The sequence below is a fragment of the Meles meles genome, chromosome 6, assembly GCF_922984935.1.
Source record: "Meles meles chromosome 6, mMelMel3.1 paternal haplotype, whole genome shotgun sequence".
In the NCBI taxonomy this organism is placed as follows: Eukaryota; Metazoa; Chordata; class Mammalia; order Carnivora; family Mustelidae; genus Meles; species Meles meles.
Window position 1 is genome coordinate 34,744,230 of NC_060071.1, and position 27,713 is coordinate 34,771,942.

At 54.7% G+C, this 27,713-nt stretch overlaps 1 protein-coding gene across 5 annotated transcripts; it reads right to left on the minus strand.

The window, feature by feature from the left end:
- Positions 1-27,713, minus strand: CD276 (CD276 molecule). Of its 5 annotated transcripts, XM_046009556.1 has the most exons (12): positions 27,348-27,697; positions 25,541-25,604; positions 17,565-17,624; positions 14,010-14,148; positions 11,324-11,662; positions 10,798-11,112; positions 9,866-10,204; positions 9,358-9,654; positions 6,126-6,260; positions 5,075-5,116; positions 3,620-3,655; positions 1-1,488 (listed from the first exon to the last, which is right to left on the minus strand). In XM_046009556.1, exons 4-12 carry the CDS (start codon positions 14,092-14,094, stop codon positions 1,466-1,468), a joined length of 1,611 nt encoding a protein of 536 aa, XP_045865512.1. In that variant the 5' UTR covers positions 14,095-14,148; positions 17,565-17,624; positions 25,541-25,604; positions 27,348-27,697; the 3' UTR covers positions 1-1,465. The 5 variants fall into 5 exon arrangements, with proteins under 5 accessions (XP_045865512.1, XP_045865507.1, XP_045865509.1 ...); XM_046009551.1 differs by lacking the exons at positions 1-1,488; positions 3,620-3,655; positions 5,075-5,116; positions 6,126-6,260 and adding an exon at positions 6,869-7,650 and having other exon boundaries at positions 27,348-27,713; XM_046009553.1 differs by lacking the exons at positions 1-1,488; positions 3,620-3,655; positions 5,075-5,116; positions 6,126-6,260; positions 25,541-25,604 and adding an exon at positions 6,869-7,650 and having other exon boundaries at positions 27,348-27,713.

Consider the following 27,713-nt stretch of genomic DNA (forward strand, 5'->3'; position numbering starts at 1 on the left):
CTACAAAGCCATTTATTTTTCCCAAAATACACCCCCAGTTAACAAAATTCCTCAGAGTCCCACATTTAAATTAGACATGCCACCTCTTCCATTCCTGGGGGAAGGAAGAAATGTCAGCGGGAGGACATCAGAAGCATTCTGGAGGCTGGGGGCCAGTGAGAGACAAGCCCAGGAGGTGTCCTCCCGGCTCCAGAATAGCACCATGGTGGGGGGGGGGGGTTGTGAGGGGCTGCATTCCTGTGCCCTCCTGGCCCTGCCCCGTCCCCAGGCTTCCCCTACACTTCTGCTCTCACGGGGTACGGCGGCTGCCTGCTCACCTGCTCCCACCGGAAAGACTTTGGAAACCATTAGATTCTCCGACTGTAGCAAGAGGTTGCCGTCCCTACCCCCTGCTCTGGGGAGAGAATGAGGATGCGGTGGGCATGAGGTATCCAGCAGGCTGTGGGCACAGAAGAGGGGTACTGTAGGGAGCAGGGCAGGAGCCTGCTCAGGAGCCATAGACTGTAGTGGGCAGGTGTCTGTCTCTTGACAGACTAGGGCAGGTCCCTAGTTGAAGGACGAGCTCCTTAAAGGAGGGGCCTATCTTCTCACACCACGTCCCAGGTGCCCAAGGCAGTGTTGACACCCTACGGATGCTTGATGAACATGACTAGAACATGACTAGAATGGGTGAACAAAAGGACAGGAGGGCAAAGCAGGGGGCTAGGGGCTGGCCCCCCAGGGGGCCCACACAGACACCCGGACACCCAGTGTGACCAGCACGTGCTTTCCGTGGGGAGGCAGTTCCCAGGGCACAGCCCAGGGTACCACGGGAGAGACTGGGCCAAGGGAGGTCCCTACCTGTCCTGGCACGTGTTCCAGCACATGCACCTCTGTGCCTCTGCGGGCCCAGGGGGAAGGGCCCTGTCTTCACTTAGTGAGGGAGGAAAAAGGCTCAGGCCCAGGCCAGAGGAAGGGGAGGTGGGAGGGGAGATGCCTGTGGACTTGAGGAGATGCTGAAGCTGCAGTGTCCCTGTCTTAGGAGATGGGCTTACAGGGAGCCCGGGGTGGGGGAGGGTGGAGGCTGAGAAATGAAAACTAGTGTTATCAGGGCCACTGGAGAAAGGCGGCCAGGGGTGACTGTGTATCCTGTCTTTGGAGAAATAGGCAGAGGATCAGTCTGAATATTGAGTCCTTTGGAGAAAAAGAGGCAGCCAGATGGTCCATGCGGCATATCCGTGGAGAAATAAGGCGGTGGGGTGGTGTCCATAAGAAACTAGACAGCAGAATGGTTTATGTATCGTGTCACCGGAGAAATAAGGCAGCAGGATGACTTGGAAATCACATCCATCGGAGAAAGAAGGCTGCGGGGAGGTCTCTCTGTCCTTTGGAGAATGAGCAGACCTGCTGGAGTGGGAGCCGTCTGTTGGGGCCAGGGCTCACACGGAGACCCCAGGCCAGAGCAGCAGCTCCCTGGCCCGCGTGGTCAAGCTATTTCTTGTCCATCATCTGCATTTCGTGATGGAAAGAAAACATCAGGGGAAAAGCATTAAAGGGAAGAGTTCTACTCTTGGGAGCGCTCCAGAACCCCAGGCGCATGCTCACACACTTCCGGGTGGGGAGTGCGTGTGGGAGGGGCCGCCGCAGTCTGACTAGCAGCCGCCCCCCACCCTCCCGTGCTTATCAGGGCCCTGGAGGCCCAGACAGGCACAACACGGGAGTTGGGCATCAGAGAGACCATGGGGCCCCCAAGGGAGGCTGCCTAGTCCCCGCCAGCCTCTCTCTGCAGCCCCACGGCTGCCCCCGCCCCCACACCCTTTCCAACCACTTTCACTGGCACACTTGTCCCCTCCACTCACCCCTTCCTTTCTATTCCCCTCTGTTTTCCCTGGTTGGCTCCCTCCCCTACACTAGCAAGAAATCCTGTCCAGCTCCCCTTACCACGCTGCTGAGTGCCTCTGGGTCTTGTTTCCACATGGGGGCACCAGTGGACTGGCCCCCGCGCCACTCCCTGCCTGGCAGGGGCGCGGAGTTTGTGTGATCCTGCGGCTCCCTCTCCCATTCTTTGGGCTCTGTCTGCTCCAGGAAAAGTAGTACACCCCCCCCCCCCCCACGCACCCTGCCTCCAGGTGCTGCCTCTGTGCACACAGTGTGACCAGAGACTGGGGGGTCAGCCTGACCCGCTGGGAGCAAGATGGGGAAGCCCACTGCACCCCGCACCCAGGCCATTCTCCTGCAGCTCTCTTCTAGAACCAACCTGACATTTTCATCTCCATCTGCTCAATCCTCCTATGCCTCATTAGGTTCAGAACAACAAGGAGGCAGATAACTTATCTCCATCCTCCATCCCTCCAAACCCCAACATCAGCCTCTTACTGCCATGGAACATTCTACAGCATTTAAAAGGACTTGCTTTACCAAGCCCTCCTGCATTTGTCACCCTGCCTAGACCTCACCACCATCTCCCCAGGTCAGTGGTGTACATTCCACTCACGAAGAAACCTCCCGGAAGGTCAGAGGCAGAAACTAGACCCAAGGTCTCCCCTCCTGACCCCGGGGCCTCTTTCTTCTGCACAATGCTGCCTTCCCGAAGCCCCCTTTACTGACTGTTGTGAAAGTCTGAGTCTACCATCCTCCCTTATCACGTATTTTGTGCAGGTTTCTGAGGGCCCCATTGCACCCCCACCCTCCCCGCCCCCAACGCCCTGCCCCGGCCTTCAGGAAGTTTCCTGAAGACAGGGGCTGCGTCCTTCCCTTCTCCTCTAAATGCAGGGATGAGCATCCAGGAATTTAGTGAAAGTTTTTTTTTCCTAAAAGGGACACCCAGGCCACCTGAAAACGTTTCCATAACCTTTAGCAACCAACTTTGATTTTCTAGGTGGAAGCCACTCACATCGAGTGGCAAGTCTGTCAAGGAATGTTTTGTTCAAAATACACACACACACATTTCCACACAAACACGCATATACAGATGTCACTGTTGGTTACTTTAGTAAGGAAGAATCTCACACTTACTTCCCAAGCACCCACTTCCTACTGTAACCACCGATGTTACGGAATACGAGTAATAATGATTGTTAACATTCACTAACTGCCTACTACATGGCAGGAACATGGCTCCCCAGCCGAAAGCCATAGTCCCTGGCCTCCCCGGATCCAGACCAATGGACCAAAACTGGAGTAATAGGAGCTATTTCTAGTCAAGCCCTAGAAAAAATAGTCCCTCCTTCTCCTCCCTCCCCCTTGCTTCCAGAGAGGGCATGGGAGCTGGAGCAGCCGGCCTGGACTCAGGGATGGAAGTTCTGAGTGGAAGAGGGCAGAAACCAATAAATGGAACCTAGTGCCAGGAAGTCAGTGGCCTTAAGGTCACCTACGCTTAAACTGTTCCAGGAGAGGGAAAAAAAAACCCGTCCTTGTGAAGCCTCTGTCACATCTGCACCTGCTTAGAGCAGCTGGGACCATGGTTACTCCTCTCTCTGCCATTCCACCAGGGGAGAGTCCTGGCTGCTCTCCTGGGGAGGGAGCCTCAGGTCACCAGTGAGCTTGCGATGGTGACCCCCACCGCCAACGATCTTCCCCCACCTCCCACACACAGATGCGCCAACCCACAGACACAATCTCAGGCACCCCATGTCTTTACCTTCTTTGCTTTCAGAGTGTTTCAGAGGCCGCAGGGCTGCAAAAAAGGAAGGAGCACACAGTGAGGGGGGACCGTGGCCAATGGCAGGGTCAGAAGTCAGGCAGAGGGATGGGGGCTGAGAAAGAAGTGAGGCTACACGGACTGGGAGAAGTTGGGAGGATGAGGGCAACCTCCCAGCCCCAGGGAAGGGGCCCTAAGCTGCTGTCTCAAGGCCCAGCTCCCCTCTGGGCCTCAGTTTTCCACATCCGTACAATGGGAACAGCTACCCTGCCCTCCAGTGAGCTAGAGATGCAGAAGTACACTGAGTCTGTTCTGCAAATAAGGGTGACGTAAGAAGCTACAGGAGGCTGCAGCCGTTCCCAGGTCATGAGGTCATGAGGGGTCATGAGGAACCGAGACTGAGCAAATCTCTAGGCCACGCTCCACTCCCTACCCCCTCTCTCTGGCAACTACATCTGCCTCTGAGCAAGGAAAATGAGGCCTGATCCCAGGGCTGTCACCACACCAAAGGCAGAGAGTTAATTGGCATCATTTACAGCAGTCCCCAGGTGTCAGTCTCCTGCGCTTCCTTCACAGGGGTGGGGAGGGGACCGATGTCAACTGACACTATCCCAAATGGCTCCACAGGAAGCTGGCCCAGGAGCCCCAGGAGGGAGGGCGGTGAAGCCTTCAGGGGCCACGAAACACCAGCACCGCAGCACTTACCCTAAGCTGGCTCTAAGCTGGTGTCTCCAAAGCACCATGCCCTGTGCAAACACCCCTGTGTCCAGTCACTCGAAAGAGCCTCTGGTGTCATCAAGGCAGGGTCAAGAGAACATTTTGCAGAGGGACACTGAAGCCCAGAGCAGCAAAGCACTGTGACCAAAGTCATATAGCCTCTAACCAGAATGGGACTGTCTTAAATTGTGTGCCTACTAACAAGGCTCCAAGCTATCAAGCATGGACCAGGCACCTGGCCTGGTGTGAGGCCCTTTATATACATGATCTCATTTAAATAAACCCACACAATCTATGAAATAGGCAGTTATTAGGAGGAAACCAAGACTCAAAGATGAAGAAACTGAGGTCCAGAGAAGCAAAGTGACTTGCTCCAGGCCGCTCAGCCCACAAGCGGCAGCTGGAACTTAAACCCAGGCCACCCTGTCCCCTGAGCCCTCCTTCCCCTAGAAAGCCACCAGACCCCACAGTGCAGGGTCACTCAGAGTGGAGCTGGCCCAGGTAGAAAGGTCAGGTGGGCAGGAGAGACAAAACAACACCTGGGAGAGAGCCAGGGGAGACCCACGTCCAGGCCTCACACTGAGTAAAGACCAGACTTACCGGGGCAGGAGGCCACAGACCACAGAACACACTGCATTCAAACCCCAAGCAAACGTGGTTCCTCAGGATCCTAGAGTTCTCTCCCCACCCCTGCATCCTTCCTTCAGCCAATAAGGCCCACTCGAAGCTCAGGCTTACCGGTCTTGGATCCTTCTCCATCCCCATCCTGGTCCTCAGCACCTGGAAGACAAGGACTCCATAACGAGACTTTCTCAGCCCCCAGTCATCCCTGCACATCTCCACCTGGGAGTATGGGAGGCAGGAAAGTGGGCAGAGTAGGCCTGGTTTGTGGTCCAGATGTTGGACACAGGGTGGGAGCCTGAGACCAGCACAGAGCAGAACCCACTGCTCTCCCATCCAAGTACCATCTCCTCACCCCTCCTCCCAGCCACACCCATTGCTCCCCCATCCACCCACTTACTTACCAAGCCCCCCTACCACCAGCCTCCAACACCAGCAGCACCCACCTACCTGCGCTCCTGTCCTTCTACCAGCACCCCCTGCCACCCACTGCACGAGCTGCCACCCGTCTGTCCCTTCTCCTCCACATACGTACCCTCCTTCCCGACACCCAGCCTGCTCCCACCTCTGACCATCTACTTCCATGTTCACCAGAGAAGCCTTTGTGTACCCACCTACCACCCACCGGCATCAACTCCCAACTCACCAGTGTGTGTTCACCACCCACCACTCCCCAGAATTGACATGCTTCCTGACCAAGCTCAAAGCGCCGTCTACCAATGTCAACGGGCTAATGGCAGCTAATGGCAGCCGCCTTCAACTCTGCCCACTGGGAAGCAGACACACCCTCACACAGAGCCACACACACCATGTGGCATTCACACATGTGCCACTAAATGTCCACGCTCTACACCCACGCATCCACGCACAGACACACTCGTGTGACTTATACCCTCACTGTCACACTGCAGGCCCACACATCCACCTCTCACCTCCAGTCCTGCTGCTACCCGTGCTCAGCCTGCCATATTCCCACCCCGATAGGCAGGCTCACACCTGTTTACATGTACAAGACACATTCAGCCTCGGGGCCACACACACACACAATGAGGCCCCATTTGCACACTCACGCTCATTCGGTCACCAGAAAGCGACCCACATGCTGATGCCACAGACACAACAGCACACGCAAAGACACGTGTGTGTGCGCACACCCTCTCTCCCTCACCTGCATTCTCCTCCTCACAGCTCTGCTTGATCTTTCTCCAGCACACGAAGGCCAGGGCCACCAGCAGTGCAACGAGACAGACAGAGAGCCCCACGGTCACCCACAGGGCCTCAGGGGGGAAGGTCATGGGCTGCCCTGGGAGGGAAAGTGGGGAGAATAGGAAGAGATGGTCATGCCTGGCCCCTGTGACCCTGAGGACTGCACACCCCTGGCCAAGATGTGTGAATAGGTAGCTCCCACCCTCACTAGGCTCCAGCGTTAGGAAGACAGCTCACTCATGTTCCCATGCCCCTCCCCTCCCCCCACGAGACACATCCAAGCCCTGACCCAGCTGTGGCTGGTGTGGACATGCCTCACCTTGGCAGGAGTGAAAAATCTGCAGTTGATGATGCTCTAGAACCTTCTATGGTTCCCCACTGACATTTGAATAATGCTTCAATCCTCTCAAGGACCTCTATTATGTGGCTGCTCCTTCCCTTCCCCCAGCCTTTCCTTCTGCGTCCACCTTAGGAACCTCTGCTCCAGCCAAGCTGGTGAACTAACCACTCTCTGCAGGGACAGCTGGTGCCTTCCAGCCCCCACGCCATTGCTGTCAGGTTCCCCTACTTTAAAAAATGTCCCCAAACGCTCACCTACTTTAAGGTTCACCTCCTCAGAAGGCCCCCCCCCCCGGACTCTTCCAGCCTTGCCTGGTGATATCCCCCATCTCAGAGATTGGGAGTCAGCAAATTATGGTCTGCAAGCCAGGTCTGTCCTGTGGTCTGTTTTTGTACAGCTTGTTGGCTAATAATAGTTTTCATATTTGTAAAGGGTTACCAAAAAAGAAACAGGAGGAGCAGAAGGGGAAGGAAAAGCAGCAGCAGCAACAGAGATCGTATGTGGCCCACAAAGCCTAAAATATTTACTATCCAGCCCTTACAGAAAATGCTTGGGGAGCCCCGCATGTAGATGGGGGTGGGAACTGAGGGCGCCGTGGTGAGGGTTCTGGGTTTACCCCAGAGGGGGAGACTTGCCAGGGGAATGTTTCCGTGAAACGCTGAAGGCCCTTCTGTTAGCTCTCTCAACGGCAGAGGGAGGGGCTCGAGGCGCCCGCACCTGGGTCTGGGCCAGCCACTGTTCTGAGCTTGCCAGCCAGCAGCCCAGTCCCTGGGCCCACGCCGAGTCCTGGGCAGAAAGCTTGGGGACCTCAGAGCTAACAAAAGACAGCACTGCTCTCCTCTGCTCTCTGCAGACCACGAGTGCCCAGGCCAGCAGCAGCAGCCAGCTGGGTCTGCAGAAGGCACGGTCAGGGCCGGCAGCACTGCCAGGAGAACCTTCGGCAGCAGAGGCCCTGCCAGGGACACGGGCATTTGCAGCAGACGTTCCCTCCAGACGGCATGGTTGGCAGAGCTGCTGCTCAGAACGTTGCAAACAAAGGGACCCATCACCCAAGGGGGTGGGAGAGGACAGCGGCTGAGACGAGGGGCCAGGAAGACCTGTCCATGAAGCCCGGGAAGGAAACATCTGGGGATCCCAAGCACGGCCCCTGCAGCAAAGGAGGGAGCAGAGTCACCGAAATACTCGGGAAAAGGGAGGATCTCTTTCTGTGTTCACCCCCTGACTGGTGTTAGCGCCTGGAACACTGGCCAAACTGGCCCTGGAGTAAAGAGCAGGGCTCGGGCCGGGGTGTTGAGGCTCCACTCACAGGGCATGCTCCATAAAGCCCTCTCCACGCACAGCACGCGCGATGTCACGAACCTCTCCAGCAGGTGTGGGAGAGCCCAGGCTGGAGGACTGACATTCTGAATCCTAGAATGTTTTACCAGGCATAAAGCTGCCTGAAGCGAAATACAGGCCAAGGGCTCCAAAGTAGGCCAGACCTGCTCTTACGAAAACAGGAGGCTGGGTGGTGGGGAGGAGAGAAAATTAGGCTGAGAGGCTAAAGGTTGGATTCTGGTCCTGGGTCATTGGCTCACCACTGGGTGCTGGAGCCAAGGGCCACACACTCCCGTGCACCTTCTAAACATAAATGCAAACTATTGCATTTACTGTTTATCCAATTTTCAAAGAGGTGCCTGGCCAACGAAATAGAGCCACTGTTCTAGTCTGCAGACTTGGGAAAGTTCTCTCTTCTCTCTGGGTTTTGGTTTCCTCATCTCTGAAAGCACTTTAAATGTTAGCTACTGAAGTTTAAAATAAAAGTGTTTTCTCTTAGATGAGGTAAGCGTTCTCCTTACCATTCCATTTACACCCATAAGCCCTTTCTGCACAGCGTGGCAAATACCCAATTCAACGCCAGGGGCAAATGATTACAAAGCCCACCTGTCCTTCAAGGCTCTCTCAACTCCCACCTGTTCCTGGAGACTTCTCCCGGCTGCTCCAGCCCACTCTGGCCCCTGCCTCCTTTCGCAGAAATCTTCCCTTTCTCTGTCAATGTCACTCTACCTGGTACTTCTTATTCTCTCAGGAAACCCACCAGGGGGTGGAAGTCACAGGAAGGGAAGACAGGACAACCAGACAGACAGAACCTGCCGTCCTGACCCCAGAGGCTGTGGGGAGGCCCGTGGGAAAGCCAAGTTGCCTGAGGGACCGAGGAGCCAACCTGATGTCCCAACACGGATGGAGACTGCCTCCCTTGGCCTGAGTGTGGGCCTGAGCCCTCTTCTCACCCCCAGGCACAAGGAGCATCACTGAGGTAAGCAATGCAGGAAGGGAAGGTGTTTGGGCTGGGACACAAATCAGACCCCAAGCAGATCGAGGGAATGGCCAAATGGGCGGCATCAATCTGGTGTTTGGCCACACGGGGGCAGCAGAGATTGCCTGGATTGAGAGCTCCCCTCTAGAAGCGCGGACACCGTGAGGTCGGTCCGGACCACCTGGAAATCCCTAGCTGTCTCTCACGGCCTCAGATCAGACGGTGCCATGGCCACAGCAACACGTTCCCGTCCCCCGGAGCAGTTTCAGTAGGAAAGCTCTCCCTCACCATGCCGCGTCTACTCTGGGACTCCCACCCACGCCTCCAAATTCCCGCAGCCACTCCCCTTTCTGCTTGGGGAGCACAAGGACCCTCTAAGGCACTCATAGTAGGGCCAATATTATACGTGACTTTTATCAGCTCCTTAAACCAAGTCCCTCAAGGACTTCTCGGTGGAGGCTTCTGACCACCCCCACCCACCCAAATTCTAACTCAGGGTCTAGATAAAAGGCAGCAGCTCCCTCCGTCTCCCCGGCTGCTCACCTGCCCCCTGCCTACCTGTGATGGTGACAGAGCCGTGCGCGTCCTGCCGCAGCACTGGGTTGCGCACCAGGCAGCTGTATGTGCCGTTAGCGCCCAGCACTACCCTCAGGACGCTGCGCACGTCAAACAAGCCCTGCTCGTTGGCCATCTGCGACGTGGTCACATTGCCCGTCAAGGGTGCGCCCTGCCCGTCCTGCCACAGCACCTCGGCCTCCGGATAGCCCCGGTAGCTGGAGCACGTGATGGTCACCGTGTCCCCAGGCCGCAGGTCCTTGCTGGGCTCCAGGGTCATGCTGGGCTTCGAGTAGGGAGCTGGAGTGGGGCAGGCGGTAGAACACAGAGGTCGAGGTCAGTAAGGGAAGGACGGGGCAGGGGCAGGGGGGCGTCACAGTGGAGGAAAGGACCTGCAGGGCTAGGGGTCAGCAGTAGGGCTTGAGTTGCGGGGTCAGTGGAGACGCTGTGGGTGGGGGGCTGCGGGAGGTGAGTGACGCAGCCCGCGAGGGCGCCCCCTGCCGGCGCTCACCCGCCACCTGCAGGCTGACTGCGGCGCTGCCGAAGTCCCGGATGCTCACAAAGCAGGTGAAGCTGCCCTCGTCCGCCACGCGCACGCGCTGCAGCCTCAGCGACGCGTTGCCCTGGGCCAGCAGGTCCGGGAAGAGCGCGGTGCGGTTGGCGTAGGCGCTGCCCTGGTCGCGGCCCTCGGCGAAACTGTGCACCAGCTGTTTGGTGTCTGTCAGCTGCCAGATGAGGTTGAGCTGCGCCAGGCTGAAGTCGGGTTCGGGCGAGAAGGAGCAGCGCAGGGTGGCATCGGCGCCTACCAGGGCCACCACGGGGTCCTCGGGGACCAGGACCTCCACGGCACCTGGGGGATGAGGTTAGATAAGACAGTGAAGGGAATTGGGACGCTCCGGGCTACCAACACACAGCCTCTCAGATTTCCGCCTCCATTAACCCCCAGTTCCTGTCCCATCGTCCCGCTTTCTCTCCAGACCCAAAAGCAGACAGGGTCTCCGGATTCCCAGATGTGGAGTCCCCCTAATCTTAGGACAAGAATCACGGGAGGTTGACTGTTGACCTTGGCCTGACAATGCCTGTTCCTGGCGGAGGGGGGTGGGGGGTGGGTGGGAGGGAGAGGCCGGGGACAGCATCCAGCCCTAGCAAAACCCCCCTCCTCCATGATGGATCCTTCTATCCTAACTCTCTTTCCAGAGGTTTCCGGAGCCCTGGAGTCAGTAGCCCCGGAGAGCGAGGAAGGTCCGTGATGACTGTCCTCGGCCCCTACCAGCAAGGTAAGGCTCCCAGCCCCCTCACCCTGTTTGCCTTTCCCGTTGCCATTGCTGGGAATTTCACCCATCTGGGAAACGGAAAGTGGGGAGCTAGATTCAAATCCCGCAGCCCCTGCTGATAGGACAAGCGCCTCCCTCCATCGTGGGTACATTAAAGTACAAAACAAACCTATGGGGCTTCTGTGGGGCGTGATGGTGACAGAGCCGTGAGCGTCCTGCCGCAGCACTGGGTTGCGCACCAGGCAGCTGTACGTGCCGTTGGCGCCCAGCACCACCCTCAGGACGCTGCGCACGTCAAACAAGCCCTGCTCGTTGGCCATCTGCGACGTGGTCACGTTGCCCGTCAAGGGTGCGCCCTGCCCGTCCTGCCACAGCACCTCGGCCTCCGGATAGCCCCGGTAGCTGGAGCACGTGATGGTCACCGTGTCCCCAGGCCGCAGGTCCTTGCTGGGCTCCAGGGTCATGCTGGGCTTCGAGTAGGGAGCTGGAGTGGGGCAGGCGGTAGAACACAGAGGTCGAGGTCAGTAAGGGAAGGACGGGGCAGGGGCAGGGGGGCGTCACAGTGGAGGAAAGGACCTGCAGGGCTAGGGGTCAGCAGTAGGGCTTGAGTTGCGGGGTCAGTGGAGACGCTGTGGGTGGGGGGCTGCGGGAGGTGAGTGACGCAGCCCGCGAGGGCGCCCCCTGCCGGCGCTCACCCGCCACCTGCAGGCTGACTGCGGCGCTGCCGAAGTCCCGGATGCTCACAAAGCAGGTGAAGCTGCCCTCGTCCGCCACGCGCACGCGCTGCAGCCTCAGCGACGCGTTGCCCTGGGCCAGCAGGTCCGGGAAGAGCGCGGTGCGGTTGGCGTAGGCGCTGCCCTGGTCGCGGCCCTCGGCGAAACTGTGCACCAGCTGTTTGGTGTCTGTCAGCTGCCAGATGAGGTTGAGCTGCGCCAGGCTGAAGTCGGGTTCGGGCGAGAAGGAGCAGCGCAGGGTGGCATCGGCGCCTACCAGGGCTACCACGGGGTCCTCGGGGACCTGGACCTCCAAAGCACCTGGGGGCGGTGGGGTAGGGTAGTGAGGAGGTGTGGGGCCTGGGAGCCTCCCTAGTCCTCCCTGGGCTCTGGGTTATATCCAGGCCAGTCCACCCATCCTTTAAGGCCTGAGAGGCAAAGCAAAGTTTATTACCTGTGGTCCTCATTCAGTCAACAAGGCTACAGCAAGCACGTACTATTGTCGAGCATAAGAGTTAGGAATGCAACAGAGAAGACGACCAAGGTCACACCCTTACAGAGCTTACCTTTTAATGGGAGATAGGGACAAACTAAAACACAAATTCTCATTAGCATGGGATTAGGGGTATGAGAGACATAAATAAGCCAAAGGATTAGAGGGGGTCGCTTTTCAAATATTTGACAGTGGCATTTTCACATAAGTATGTTGTCTTTATTAATTAGAAAGGGGAGTCTAAAAAGGTATATATCAAATGTTAATAGTTGTTTCCTCTGAATGAGAAAGGATCACAAGGGCTTTCTTTTTTCTTTTCCTAAATAAACATGATTTGCTTTTATATCCGGGGGAAGGAAGGCCCACACCTTTCAACGGGGCAGTGAGGCACATTCTTACTAAGAGGATATTAAGTTGAAATTTAAGGGAATGAGACAAGCCAGTGTAAGAATGTTCCAGGCAGGGGGAATAGCAGTTGGGAAGGTGCTGAGGCAAGATTCAGCTCCCTTAGTGAGAATATCAGGTAGCTGTCCACTGTGGCCCAGAGAGTCTGGATGGGACGGCTTTGCAAGACCAGTAAAGAACATAGTTTGCTACATGCAATGGGAAATCACTGCAGGTTGAGGGGGTGGTAATCAGGCATAATCTGCCTAACAGTGCTTACAGCTCACTCTGGCTCCTCTGCGGAGAATGGTTTAAGAACTATTTCAGCTCAGTTTGTAAGAAGTGACAAAGCTGGCTTAGCTCCAGAGGGTGGCAGTGGTGTTGGAGCACACGGGACAGAGTGAAGGTTTGTTGGCGAGGGACTGCTGATGAATGGAAGGTGAGGGGAACACAGCAGCAGGAATCCTGGAAGCCTGCTGTCCACTCATCCCTAGAGCCAGATTCCCCTGTTCGTCCTCTGCCCTTGATCCTGTGGATTGGCAAGCCTCCTCACCCAGCCACGTCTGCCTCCCTTCCAGCTCTTCTTTTAGAGCCCTGGGAAGTTAGTGCGGGGGTGGGGGGGGGGGTTCCCTGAGCCTTTCCTTTGGGGAGACATGCTCCCTACTCTGGCACTGCCATTCTTGGGTAAATGGGTGCTCTGGGCACTAGCAAAGCAGGAACACTCAAAAAATGTAAAAACCAACAATCTTGATACAATGCTGACTGGATATAGCACCCATTAAAGGCTTCTTGCGTTTAGAAAAATAGTATTTTTATTGCAAATTACAGGGAAAGGCTATCATGATCTTTCCCGTGTGTAGAGGTCTCTAAAGGTCTTATGTTGGTCCTGGATCTCTCGCTGCAACCACATGCCCCAGGCTGCTCTCCAACTGGTGCCCCTTATAGGGGATATTTAGGAATGTAACCTAAGGAATCACCCAAAGCCCTTCAGAGAAATCAGAGCAGCCTCTGATTTCTCTTAAAGCTCCTCTTTATGACCAGCAGGTGGCACCAGACACTCAGCTTTGTCTTCCCCTAGGGCAGAAGAAGGCAGTCCCGCCCTCTGCCAGGGACCGGTAAGGATTTAAAATAGGATGAGGACGTTGTTATTAAAAATAATGCCGTTATTGAATGCTGACTCTGTGCCAAGAGCTGTGTGGGAAGAGTTACATCATTTATCCAACATGGTTACTGAGCAGCTACTATGTGGCTGGAACCAGTCCTGGCACTGAGGACAGACCCTGCTCTTTGAGCAGAGCCGACAAGAAGCAGATGAATGCACATGTCAGGCAGAGGTAAAGGCTGGGAAGCAGCATGAAAAAGTAAGGTCGAGGGTAGGGAGAGGTGGTGTGCTGTTATACAAAGTAGCCAAGAAAACTTTGCCAAGGAGGTGACATCGGAGCAAAGACCCGAATGAAATAAAGGATCAAGTCATGCCTATGTGTGGGCACAGAAAGTTCCAGACAGAGGGAACAGTACATGCAAAGGTCCTCAGGAGGGAGCACGCACACTGTGTGTTCAAGATACACATTATCACAGTAAGTGCTCACATGACCAATTTACAGAAGAGGAAATGGGTTAAGAAATGCAGAGTAAGTTGCCTGTGGAATCCCGGTGGAAATGAGTGGACAGGCAACAGGAGACAGTGGGAGGACATTGGCCAAAACCCTCCCCATCCCTGCTAGACAAAAGGGCTTGGGAGCAGCCCTGCTGGGAATGCGCCCCCCCCAGCCCCCACACTGCTCCCCTCACCTGTGACGCAGACCCACAGCGCCGCCAGGGCCGTGGCCAAGGGCACACGCTCGCCCACACCCGCGCTGGCCCAGCGACACAGCATCTTCCTGATAGGCAGCTGACAGCTGGGCTCTCCGTGGTGGAAGCCTGCCCCTGCCTGTGAGGAAGAGGAAGTGAGGCCTTTGTCTCCAAGGGTCTTCCCTAGGCCCGCCCTCACTTCATCCCCACCCCCCAACCAGCTCAGAGAAGGCTGCAACCGCCCAGTGGCGGGTCCTCCCTTCCACACTCTGTAAGGCTCCCCACCGAGGGCTTTTTTTGTTTGTTTGTTTTTGTTTTTGAGACATGCTGGCAGGAGGGAACTGAGTCACTGGGGAGGCTAGACCAGTGCACGCGGGGCAGGCGGCAGCTGGCACCCACCCCTTCAGAACTAAGATGTTGGTACAAAATACAAGGAAGATGAGGCAAGGTGGCAAGTAGAGGCAAGGCTGGCTGGCCCAGGACAAGAATGTGCGCAGATCAGTTTGGCTCAGTTTGACTCCAGACGACAGCTGGTGGGGAGAGTAAAGGCTGAGGCGGGAGCCAGACGGAGAGACAAGCTGAAAGGTCTGAAGTTTATCCTGAAGGTAACTGGGAGCCTCTGACAGTTCTAGAATAGGAGAAAGGATATGGTCAGAGCTGTGCTCCATAAAGATGACTGTTAGCATCTGCAGGATACATGAGAAGAGATAAAGCAGGTCTGGGTGAGAACAGCAGCACTGGAGGGCGTGGGGAGAGAGGAAGGGGCAGTCAGGGCAGCCGTGGTATTGAGCCCCATGAGTGGGAGGAGCAGTCACTGAGACAGAACATGGAGGTGGTGGGTGTCACACGTGTGAAGTTAGCAGTGTTTGTGCAGAAGCTTCCTGGAGAGAGTACTAGGAGGCAGCTGGTATCAGAGGATGGGGCCCGAGAAAGAGCACACTTGCTAATTGGACACTCAGAGGCCTGGTCTGGGGCGAACCCCAGAGGCTGGATTGAGGGCTGAGTGAGAGGTATGTCTGTGGCCACAGGTGAGATCTCCCTGGGCCCAGCCCTGCTCCTGATCCTGGCTGCCCCCCACGGTGTCTGACCTAGGGGGCTGAACCCACCTTTACCCCATCCCACAGCTGCTGCCTGACTGTTCCCATGTCCCAGGGAAGCCACATAAGCAGTGTGGACTTAGGCTATCCAGCACTGTTCAACAAGAACAAGGTCGGGATGGCTCAGTGGGTTAAAGCCTCTGGGTCCCAGGGTCCTGGGATCAAGCCCCACATCAGGCTCTCTGCTCAGTAGGGAGCCTGCTTCCTCCTTTCTCTCTGCCTTCCTCTCTGCCTACTTATGATCTCTGTCAAATAAATAAATAAAATCTTTAAAACAAAACAAAAAAAACACAGTCGAGTTCACGTTTTCACAACCACCCAGGGAGACAGCCAGATCTACTCGGTCCCATTTTGCAAGAGAAAAAAATAAAGCCCCTGTAAGCAAGGTGCCTTTGGTAATGTGATGTAATCTGCCAGTTAGCAAGCTGCCAAGGCTTCGGGTTCCAACCTCCTGCCGCGGCTTTCTGCCCTCCCAGGAGCAGACCTCATCCACAGCCAGCCGGCACCATCATTTTGGTCTCGGGCACCAGGCCTCAAGCCTTCCAGTCCCAGGCAAGCACCCTCTGGGCCCTGCCCCACCCCACCCCACCCTTCTCCACCCCCCGCAGCTGGGCGGAGGGAGTCCCTCAGCCAAACCGGGTGCATCCTGCACACACACACTCCCACCCCAGCTGTCCACAGTGGGGAAGCCCTGAACAGCCACTTCCTTCCCAGACACTTCCGGTCCAAACCCAGTGGCCTCAAAGCCTTGCCGCCTGCTGAGTCAGCAGGCTTGCTGCTCCATTCATAAAGGCACCCTTGGCAGGCACCACATCCTGCCTACAAGGGCAACCACTGGCCACAGGAAAAGCTAGCAGCCTGCAGCCTCTGCTCCGTGCCCCATCTCTACCCCCACCCCCACCCCCAAGGAGGCACCAGGACCTAAGGATTAAGAAGCTTCCAGATTCTAAGACTCCTTTACTCTCTCAGCCCCAGAAGAAAACCAACGCCTGTCTGTTCTCAAGCCACCTCCCTCCTTCACCCTCCCCCTGCTGCTCATGCCTGCCACTCCCACCCTGACCCTCCTGTGACCTTCCTCACTGGTCCTGCTGTCTAAACTCTGTCCCTACAAACCCCACTCTCCACAATGTCTGCTCTCAGGACCTAAGATAGGAATCTGCTCACAACCTTACCTGTGCTCAAGAACCTTTCATGGCTCCCCGTTCACTACAGAAGTAAAGCCACTTTCCTCTGCCTGGCACTCAAGACTTCTCTTATGAGATCTCCGTATGTCAAGCTTCTACTCACTAGGGTCTTTGGGGAATGCCTGCCACCTCCCTGAATGTGGGGAGGTCAGGGAGTACCTCCATCCTGACCAAACCTAGCAGGGCTCCCCAAGGGCCAAGCTGTCCCTCACTCCAGAGGGAGAATGAGAGGATTTCCAGGGGTGGGCGTTAGGCTTCCCCACTTTGGTTACCTTCCTAGACTCTGAACCCAGCAAAGTTCCCACTGTCATGGCTCTCACTAGGGAAAAACCTGACAGTCTAGAACCAAGAAGACCTGAGCATTCCAAGAGGTTCCTACCCCAACAGCTGGGCCCCCAGGGACTGAGAGAGGGATGAAGAACACCTCTTGGAGACAAGGTGCTGCTCAGGGAATGGGAGCATGGCCTGGGAACAGAAAGCCTGTCACTTCTCTTTGGGACAGACAGGCTGTCCCTGGAGACACACTGATCTCAGGCTGCATTGTCACCACCCTGCCCACCGCCTCTACAAAGGGGAATTCTCATTCCCTGGCGGGACCTGCCCTGGAGTCAGCATGTACCACCCCTCCCAGTGAGTCACCAGCCAGCCCTCCCTCTTCCTCTTCCTTCATCCCCGTCTCAGCCAAATGTGGGAACTCCAAGGAGTCCTGCCAAGAAAGAACACACAGCGCCTTTGCTTTCCCCGGGGAAGCAGGACTGAGGAGCCCAGGCCACACTTGGCCTGAAGGTGCAGCAAGTTCATTCAACCCCTGCGAAGCCCCCAAGAGAGGACCCAAGATGCATCCCCATTAAGCCCAAACCAAGAAACAAAGGCCGAGACTGGGCTCTTGGTTTAGAGCTCTCTGCTCAAGAGGAATTCCTTGCCCCCACCATGACCACCCCATTATCTCTTAACCCCCTGCCTCCTCCCAATCCCTGCAGGGTCCACTTGGACAGTGCTTCCCACCAAGAGGGCAAGAAGGAGCAAAGCACATGCCAGTGTCGATCTCTGCTAACCAGTATAGCACAGAGGCAAAGCTGTTGCAAACAGCAGATAAGCACCTGGATCAAGCTATGCCTGAAGTGAGTACACACTGAGAAAGCCCAGATACTTGAGCCAATCTTTTTTTTCCTCCTCCTAGTTTGAGCTAAGTGTCTATTATCTGCGATCAAAAGACTCCTTGAATATACATTCATTCGTGTACTGAGAAGTGCATTTAACTGTTCACTGAGTACCTAGTAGGCAGGCCCTGGGGCCCGAGAAAGGACGAAGTTGTATGTCTGTCCTCAAGGAGCCTGCAACCGAAGAGAGAAGTGCATGTGAATCACTGCACTTCAGTTCAGGACATTATTAAGATACAGTGAGGGCCATTTGCCGCTACCTGAGATATAACCCTAAAGGTGAGTCTGGAAAAAAATGGCGGGCAACTCTCCAGGTAAACAGGCTGAGCAGGGTGGCTTCTCCCCAGCCCCAAGACACCTGTCCTCCTGGCACTGTTGGGTGCCTCTCAACCAGATACCTTTGAAATAGTAGAAAATGAGCCCAAAGTTCAGGATTCTAGTCCCAGCTCTGTCACTGCTGTGCAATTTGTAACAGGTAACTTCCCTCTCTAAACTCCATGTTCCCATGTATAAAGGAAATGCTTGGCTGGATCCTAGCATAACTACATTAGTATGTTAAATCTTCATGTACTATATCCTTGAAGTCGAGCCAATTAGCTGCCAGGCAGGTCACACTGAAATGTACAAAATGACTGTGGCAGAAACCACTCATTCCCCCCTCATATCTGTTCTCCTCTTCTGTAGAGTTTTTAGTTAGGCACATGGCCGCTCAGCTGAAGACTACAGCTCCCAGCCTGCCTTGCAGGGAAGAGGTGTGTCCTGTGACCATCTTCTGGCTAATAGGATGTGAGAGGAACTGATGTGTACAACGTCTGGGTCAGACCCTTAAAGAGAGGGAGAATACCCTGTCTTGTCTCCTCCCCTTTCCCACCAGCTGGAACACAGCCGTGGTGACCATCTGAGACCATGCTGCCAAAGGCAACACTCTGGGGACTTCAGAATGGCAAGACACGAGGCCCTTGGAGAGGCTGCAGGATCAGCCCAGGACGGACCCACACCGTCACATGGGTGAGAATAAGCATCTACTCTAGCGTCACTGTTATTTTGGGTCTTTCTGACAGCATCTGAAGTGACTAATTTAGGGAGCCATCCCTCCCCTCCTTTCCCTCCTTCTCTCTCCTGCTCTTCCCACCCCATGAAAATTGCCACTGCTCAGAGCGGTGAAAGGAAACAACATCTAAAATAGGTGTTTCAAAATAGGGCCTGGACACTATCTCCTCTGAGTCACATGGTGATCCCTGGGCCGGCTCAGGAGATATTTCAAGGGTAGGCGCGACCTGGCTTGGGGATTGTTTTGTCTGTAAGGGAGGGAGGGGCTGAGACGGTCCAGGAGGTCTTGAAGGCTTGAACAATTGGGCACATGGGGGCACACATCATACGATGGGGACACCTGGAAATGAAGCATATGTAGAAGGAAGAACAATTCCTACTGGGCTTGAGCTACACAGAGCGTCTACGCCAAATGCCACATGGACTGCTGGACACATGGAGCCAGAGATCAGAACAGGACGGGGAGCTACCCATGCATTGGGAGTGATGGGAGCCCAAGTTGGGATCACTGAGGGAGATTATGGAAAGAGGAGAGATCCCCCAACAAATTCTGGAGAATCTGCAGAGGTTAATGGTCACATATCAGAACTGGGTACCTCTCTCGGGCCACCCTCACAACCTGTTTCACCCCACCAGTGCTGGTGGGCACCCATGGCCTCCTGAAGAAATCCACTGGCTTTGGGGCAGCTGTCACTGGCAGGAAGCTCTGCTTTATCCTGAGACCAAACCTGTCTCGCATACCGCCCACTAGTCCTCCTTCAACCTTATATTACAAGTCCACGCCCTCCCTGCACGTTTTAGATCTTCTCCCTTGACGAGGCCACCCTGGGTAGCCGTGCCACATTGTTCATCAAAATAACCCAAATCACAGACGATCAAATCTGTGGTCAGTGACTGGGAACCATTTACTTGCATCGCCACAGGTCCTCGTCTCTGCCGTCCTCTTCTGATGGAGTTGGGGAGGGGGTGGGACTTTCTGGGATACTTCATTTGTGCCACTATTTATTACATTTCATCCAGTTAAACCTGTTCCATCACCCCAACGGCCACGACCTTTTCTTTTAAATTGTGGCAAAATCCATGGAGTGTGAGGTTGACCCTTTCAACCATTTTCAGTGTACAATTCAGTGGGGAGAAGCACAGTCACAGTGTTGTGTGATCATGCCATGATCTTTTGCAGTACTGTTGTGACAGTTCCTGGCCCCTGGAAGGTGCTTGATAATTTTGTGATGGAAGAAAAAGAAAGAAAAATGAATGTCACCCAAAAAGGTTGCCCTCTTTTCCCTGCTTTGTTTCTTATGTCATCGAGGTCCTCAGGAAGAGGACAGGAATAAGGAGACCCCACAGCACTAGGTTCTGTCCCTGGATCAACGCCCACCCACTGTTGAGGGCTTTCGGATTAGGAATCTCCCTCTTTGTGCTGCCACGAAATTGCGCATCACAGGTCTTATCCCCACTTCTGGCAGAGGGCCAGTCAAATGGGGAAGAACGGGGGTGGGGGGGGGAGGCTCCTCTAAAATAGACTCTTCTTCAAGTGTTCCATTAATAACTGGTCCCAGGATTTTGTCAGGGGTTAAGGACACAATCCTCAATCTGTTGCTCCCAAAATTTGCCGTTTTCCGGTTATTTGCGGGAAAACCGGTTATTTGCCCATCTCAAGTCTTCCAGCATTCATCTATCCACTCACACACCAAACATGATGAAGTATTATGGGCATGGAGGGTCAAGCAGCTCCCTGGAGGAGTGGGCCCCCAACAGCATCCTCTGAGAGGGACTCTGGGGAGTGGCTGTCGGGAGATGGGGCATGGGAGGTGGTCAGGGGTTGCCTAAGGATGGATTCTGTACACAGTGGGAAACCGTGGAGGGCTATGACCCCCACCCCCGCCATCTACCCCGGTTTTCCTGAAATACCCCAAACAGCTTCCAGACATCTTATCTCCAAGTTCACTCCACACCAGGACAATCACAGGGGCCAGAAGACAAAGCCTCAGAATCTACCAGATTATCACCTCCCTACCTGGCCTGAGCTTCAGTTCCTTCTCAACAGCCTCTGCAACTTCTTTCTTTGAGAAGGAAGCACAACAGATGCTAAGCGGACCCTCTCTGCCTTCAGCAGTCCGTCTTGATGCTCTTAGCAACTTTCTTCCACGTCCTTTGTTCTAGAGCGCCTCTCTCTTCTTCTACACCGATTCCTTCTAATAACAGGGCTCCCCGATTCTGCAAGGAACCCAGTCCATGTGATGCTGGTGTGACTGACCCCTAGCCTTGGGCCTCAGCAGGTGACTGGACCTGACTCACTGGAGAACCCTCAGTGACTGGCTCCAGAATGGGCGGATGAGCCAAACCACACCCAGCCAGGATTCCCAGGGCTGTTCTGCTGGAATGAGCGGAAAAGACTCTTTCTGTAAAGGTCCGGATAGTAAATATTTTAGATTTTCCAGGCCATCTGATATCTGTCACAGCTACTCAACCCTGCCATTGTAGCAGGGAAGCAGTCAGAGACAATGCATAAATGAATGAGCAGAGCCGTGTTCCAACACAACTTTATTTATGGACACTCGGATTTGAATTGCATGTAATTTTCATGAATCACATGATTTTTTTTTTTTTTCCAACCATGACAAATGTAAAAACCATTCTTAGCTGTGGGCTATACAAAAAGCAAGCGGCAGAAGGTTTGGCCCATGGGCTATAGTTCATAGGAACTGGTTTAGGGACACACCAGCCCCATTCTCAAAGACACCCATCTAGCAGCAAAAATGGGAACCAGTAGGGAACGGGTACATTAATGATGGTGCCTCTGTGTAATGGAGTAGCACACAGCTTTTTAAAAGAACGTATACTGATAGGAAATAAGTCCATGACATGTGTCATGTCAGTCAAGTATACTGTCAACTGTATGACCTCATTTCTGTATTAACAGATGACCCCATGGCTGCAGGTCTGGTCCCCTACCTCTCTCTCCATCTCAGCATCACCTGTATTCCAGCGCCCACCCTTCCTCCTCCACCACTGAACCTCTCGGGGTTGGCTCCTAGACCTTCTCCTCAAGTCTCTCTACTATTTTTCCCTAGACGATTTCACCCACTCCCATGGCTTTAAATATCGTCTATATGCTGGCAACTCCCAGATTTTCTTCCCCAAGCCCACACCTCTCATCTGAGCTCCAACTGTCCCCTAAACATCTCTTTGCCGGTGACTCACAGGCATCTCCCTCTTCAAACTCTGGATCTCCCCTCCAACCTGTTCGTCCTCAGCTCTTCCCGCTCAGGAAAGGCACTACTCTCCACCCTCCGCTCTACAGTTTCTCTAGCCTCTACAGTCCATCACCAAGAACAACCATTCCTGACCCCAAACTACATCTCCAGGGTCGGCAAACTACAGACAGCCCAAGCCCCAAAACCAGCCTGTTGCCTGCTTTTGTTCAGCACACCCGTTAAGAAAGGGTGTTTACTTTTCTAAACGGTTGGAAATCAAGAGTATTTCAATGGACACAGGAATCACACAAAAGTCACATCTCGGTGTCCGTAAATAAAGTTTGGTTGGAATGTAGCCACATTTCATTTACGTATTGTCTGCGGCTGCTTCTGTAGACAATAGCAGAACCGAGCACTTGTAATCCGCGCGAAGCCTGAAATACTTTCTGGCCCTTTGCAGAAAAAGTTTGCCGATGCCTGATACGGCTTCACCCTCTGTTTGTCTCCACCTGTGCTGCTCTCTCTGCTCTGCCAAGTCTTTGTCGTCTCTTGCCTGGCTGATCACAAATGCTTCTTCACTGGTCTCTCGACTTTCCCTGTCTCCTCACCTGGTTCTACACCCCAGTCTTGACTCCACACAGCTACCAGAATAACTGCTATAAAAACATAAACTGCATCAGGCCATCACTTCCAAGATGTCATCAGCTCCTCCAGGGCCCACAGAGCCCTACCTGCTCTGGCCTTGCTCACCTCCCCAGCCTGACTTCCTCCCATCTGCCTTTCCCCCACAGTCGCCTCTTTTGGGTCCTACAACAGGGGATCCTCTTCTCGTGGGTTTTTGCAAACACAGTTCCTTCTTCCCGGATGACAGGCGTAACACCACTTTATCCTGAGAGTCACCTTGGCAGAAAAGTCAGGAAGAGATCGGCCACCCCAGGGGAGTCTCTGTTACTCATTGCACAGTTTCCTTTTCCTCATGTCATACTGGACCCTCCCTGACAAGGAACAGTGTCTGCTCTATTGACTATTGTAACCTTGATTCCAGTGAAGAGCCGGCACATGGTGAGTGCTCAATGCAGTGTGGATGAATGAAAGTGACCATGTGTTTAGAGAGAGATGGATGTTTGTATATGGGAAAGGGGTCTGGAAGTGTGAAAGTGAACCCAACCCTGGAACGTGGGAACAAGGGCAAGCATCTACTCCTACTTCTTTTTTTTTTTTTTTTAAAGATTTTATTTATTAATTTTGACAGAGAGAGATCACAAGTAGGCAGAGAGGCAGGCAGAGAGAGTGAGAGGGAAGCAGGCTCCCTTCAGTGCAGAGAGCCCGATGTGGGACTCGATCCCAGGACCCAGAGATCATGACCCGAGCCGAAGGCAGCGGCTTAAACCACTGAGCCACCCAGGCGCCCCCACTCCTACTTCTTAGTTGATATATTTCTGTGACTTTGACCATGAGTGTATAATTCTTTTGTTAATACAAAAAGGAAAACAGCAACTTGGGAGATTTTTATAGATTTCAGACCAGGCTCCATCACTCACTTCCTAGGCCCCCTCGGCTCCCATTGCCTCTCTGGGTCTTTGTCTCCTCAACTCTCTAAGGTCCCACCACCATCCTGTGCTCTAACCATGATCACATGCTGGGCTGTTGTCACCACAAGAGGCTTCATGGGAAAAGTGAGCCCTGGTGTTTAAGGAGATGACTTTGGTGTAGGAGATACAGTTTCCAATCTAGACTCTGCTACTTCCTAGTCATGAGACTTTGGACAAACATCCTCTCTGACCCTCAGTTTGCTCATTTATAAAATAAGGACTTCAAAATTACAGGACAGCTGGGAATAGCCCCCTGTTGACCTTGCTTTTTAGGCCTTTTGTGTTGTTACATGGAATCATTAAGCCACCTTGCCAGCCCCAGGGTACAGCTTGGGCTCTGGAGCAGGCAGGCTCTGGAGCAGGCAGCCCTGGGTTCAAATTCTGCCTCAAAAGTTTTTCTAGACATATGACCAAATATAAATGATTTAACCTCTTTGAGACTTGATTCCTCATCTCTAAAACAGGAGTAACAACCCCCACCCCACAAGGGCTGCTATAAGAATAAGACCATATACAGAAAGGACTTAGGAAAGCGCCTAGCAGCCACAAACAGCAGTAACAAATTATTCCTGCTGTTATTATTGCCATAGTCATGGGGACAAGGCCTCCTGGCTCCCCCCAGCCCCCAACCAAGAGCTCCTCTGTCGGGCTATACATCTAGGTCCCCCTACCCCCAGTGCACATTCCAGTATCTTCCCGGGGAAGCCCCAGTTCCTGGGAGTCCACGTCGACTTTAGGGTGACCTGGGAGCCCTGTTTTTCAGAGGTACTATCTTTTCCTACTCCAGGGCTCCCAATAAAAAATGCTTCTCATTCCCCACTCCTAGCAGGTTGCCCTCTGATACTCTCCAAATGCCTCAGGAAGGCCAAATGCCCAAAGGAATTAGGGGTGTAGAGGAAGCATCCGTTCTCTGGACCACAAAGAGAATGACAGAGTGGGGGCAGCTGGCTGGGGGCACAGCTCAGACCTGGAGGGTTAAGGAGGGCCTCTGGAGGCACAAGGGTGCAGAAGACCATGCCTCTGGAAAAGCAAGCACTCCCACCGATGCTCGGACTGGGATACCTAGGTAGGGCCTGCCCTCTCCCCAGCTCTCCAAATGAGATCTCTCCCTGTTCTGGGGACAGACAGCAGCCCAGGTCCAGCATGTGCCAGCTGTGTGTCTTTGGGCACGTGACTTCCCCTTTCTGGGCTCTGGCTTCCCCATCTCTACCATAGAGCTAATGATGCTCGACACTGGAGAACTGACATGATTAGACGAGGTGATGCCTGTGAAGCATCCAGCACAACCCTACTCCCAAACCTGGAACCTCCATGTTCCTAGCTGGAACCTCATACTGCAGGGATGGCAAAACTGGGCTGTGGCAGCCGGGGTTGCAGAAAAACACATGGGGCCTTGGCCCAGACGTTTGATGCATCTGAGACCAAAGGAAATTTCTCACGGATCACATCAATCAGTTCCCGCCCTCCTACTTCCCGCAGGCCCAGGCTATGCCTTCCCCTGCAGCTACTGCCCACCCCCCGCCCCCAACACACACACTGCCGCCACCCCAGCACTCCTGCCCTGGGGTCTGGGAAGAGGACAGCAATGAGAAGTGGCCACCCACTCAGAGGATAAGCTCATGGGCAGTGACATCATTCCGCCTGCCCTTCCTCCTCCTCTGACCCCATGACTCAAGTTCACAGCCTCAGGCCCGATGTGGTCATAATCTTAGAGGCTGTTTGTATTTGGATCATTTTTCTTCACACTCAAACCCCACATGTCCAACCAAGAACCAGCCAGCAGCGGGCCAGAGACGTGTTCTACAACACTTTCCAGGAGTGTCCTTAGGTGCGGTGGAATCCCAACTCACAGCTCTACAGCCATCCTGCCAATCTGACCCCAAGCGGTACTGCTTAGCTCATGATCAAAGCCAAATCCTGCTCCAAAGAATCAAGATTTATGGCTCCAGACAAGACAGGGCTACAGATGAAGGACTGAGGAGTTCCCCCAGGAAGGCTCAGAAGTCATCCTCCCAAGAAGAAGGACACCGCCTCCTCAGTAGAGACGATGCTTCTATAAATGTCCTTTCCACAAACGTTCAAGCACCCAGCCCCCCTGTCAGGCATCTGAGCATCTCAGACATGCAGCTGGTCTGCTTCCATCGGGTGATTGGTCAGAGCTGCAGAGGGCCAGGGACAGGAAGGGCAGACAGGTCCACAAATCCCAGCACCCCTTCCCGTCCTCAGCCTTGCATTAACACACGATTCTCACCTCTTACAAGTTGGATGGTCTGATTTCTTGCAGCCCACGAGTCTGGAGTAAATTGGAAAGCTCACTGAAGGCAAGCAGGAGAAACCACCAGTGATGTCATTGAAGAGAGGGAAAAAACCTCCAAACAGCAGTCAAGTGATCAGTAAAAGTGTGGCTGAAGCCACTTAGTGCAAAGCTCACTCCCACAAGAGTCCCATCGCCCTATAGCCCCTTAGTGCAAAATCTGACATTCACACCACTGACCCGAAGTCATGAAGAAAAATTTCACTAACATCAGGAGTGTCCTGATGTCAGACTGTGATGTACGTAATACGGGAGAGAAAGATTTCCATGCTCAATAGTTAAAATAAGTGTTAGTGCTAAGGCTCAGGAACTCTAGATATCAGGGAATGTACTCACCCCAAATATTCCCATTCCCAAATGAGCTGGAAATATGAGCCATGGTTCACACCCTGCAGCCCCAGAGCCCTCCACCCCACCCCACCATTCAGATGGGCCCAACCCATCAGACAAGTTTCAGCTTCAATTTCAAGTTTAGACTTCAATTTCCCTCAGCTTCCAAAAGCGTCCCACCTATGTACAGGCCCTCAAACTGCAAGGAAGGCTGCACAGCATCAGACTTCCTAGGCATTTCTGAGAGGCCAGAGAGAATGAGAGGCTGGACTAAGTGCAGACCTCTCTTAAAGACAGAATAGCTTCATTACTTTCTAATACAGAAGCCAACAGCTAAAGACATGCATGTAACAAAAGGACCTGGGCCTCAACTGAATGATGAAATTGACTCATTTACAACTATCCACATCCAGTTTGAAGGCAAATTGTTTTTCTCAGTTAGATCAAGCAAACCCTTCCCCTCTTCCCCAATCTTTTCTGCACTACCATTTGCCTAAGGTTTTCCCCCAGTGATAGATCCATCCATTTCTGAGTCATCTGTCACGCATTTCTCATTAGGGCAGGTCTGGCTTAGAAATAAATCCCCTTTTCTGGCAGTTTGCTGCCTCAGGCCACCAAACCTGCCAACTCAAACAGCATTCTGAGGGCGTTGGGACACTGAGGTTCAACTCCCTCCTCTCTCGTGTCCCCCCCATCCTGGGTCCCCACCTTCGGGACACCAAGTTTCCTACCTCCTCTCTGTCCTACCTCCCCCACCATCTCTTGGAGGATTTCAGAGCCCAAATCGCCCCATCCTTCTCCCTCGTGTTCGCCCCCCCCACCCCCAACACCTATTCACCCCTTCCCCCAGGTCAGCTGTCCCTACCTGTTCTTTTCAGAATCTGTCCCCCCTCGCGCCCACTGCTGCCCGCGTAAGTCCCCCCTTCAAGGCCAAGACGAGTGGGCCCCCTTTCCCAACCCTCCCCCGCAGCTCTCCCTCCTCCGAGCTGGGACTCATGGTGTTTTCCTCTGCAGGGCCCTCTGGAGGGCCCGGAAGACCCTGTTTCCCCGCTAACCCCGGCTGGCTTCGTTGAGCTTTCCAGAATCAACACAGTGACAGATCTGCCCCCACGCCCCTGCTCGCCCAGGGCCCGGGGAATCACAAGCGCCCACCAGCCTCCTCCAGGACCTCCCGGGCGAGGGCAGGTCCCACTGTGCCCCAGCCCCCTCGGCGACAAGCTTAGGGCGGGGTTGGATTGTGGCGGCCCCCGCTGCCTCGGGGCTCAGAGCCCGGCTGCGCCGCGGACCCGGGGAGTGGGCCGGGCGCGGGCGCCCTGCGAGGGAGGGCACAGCACGCGGTCCGGCTGCCCGCACCGCTCGGCCGCAGACAAAGGCCGCCCCCACCCTCGCGGGCCCGCGCCACGCAAGCACTCACCGCGCGGCGGCCGGCTCTTGGGACGCGGGGACGCGGCGGAGCGCTGTCTGTCCGCCGCCGCCGCGAGGCCGGGCCCGAGTGGGGGTCGGGGGCGGCTCGGAGAGGCCGAGGGGAGGGGCGGGGCGGGCTGGAGGAAGCCGCGGGCCCGGAAAGGCAGCCCGGGTGCGCCCCAGAGGCGGGATTGGCCCCGCGGCGGCTGTCTGGGGCAGAGGCCTGAGCCCGCCCGCTGGGCAGGGCATCGGCCCGGACCCCGCCCCTGACCCCAGACCAGATTCGGGACTCGGGCCAGGGGGCGCTGGTCTGCCCGTGCCCCTCCCCCTCCCCGTTCCCACACTCTCAAGATCCGACGTTTATATTCTGCGAGAG

Coding starts and splice junctions, on each gene's coding strand:
- CD276 (XM_046009555.1), bottom strand. CDS start 14,094: ATGCTGTGTCGCTGGGCCAGCGCGGGTGTGGGCGAGCGTGTGCCCTTG. Junction 10,205..10,797: donor GCCCCACAGAAGCCCCATAG/GTTTGTTTTGTA, acceptor CTCATCCCCCAG/GTGCCGTGGAGGTCCTGGTC. Junction 7,651..9,357: donor CGGCTCTGTCACCATCACAG/GTAGGCAGGGGG, acceptor CCTTTGCTGCAG/GGGCCGTGCTTGGGATCCCC.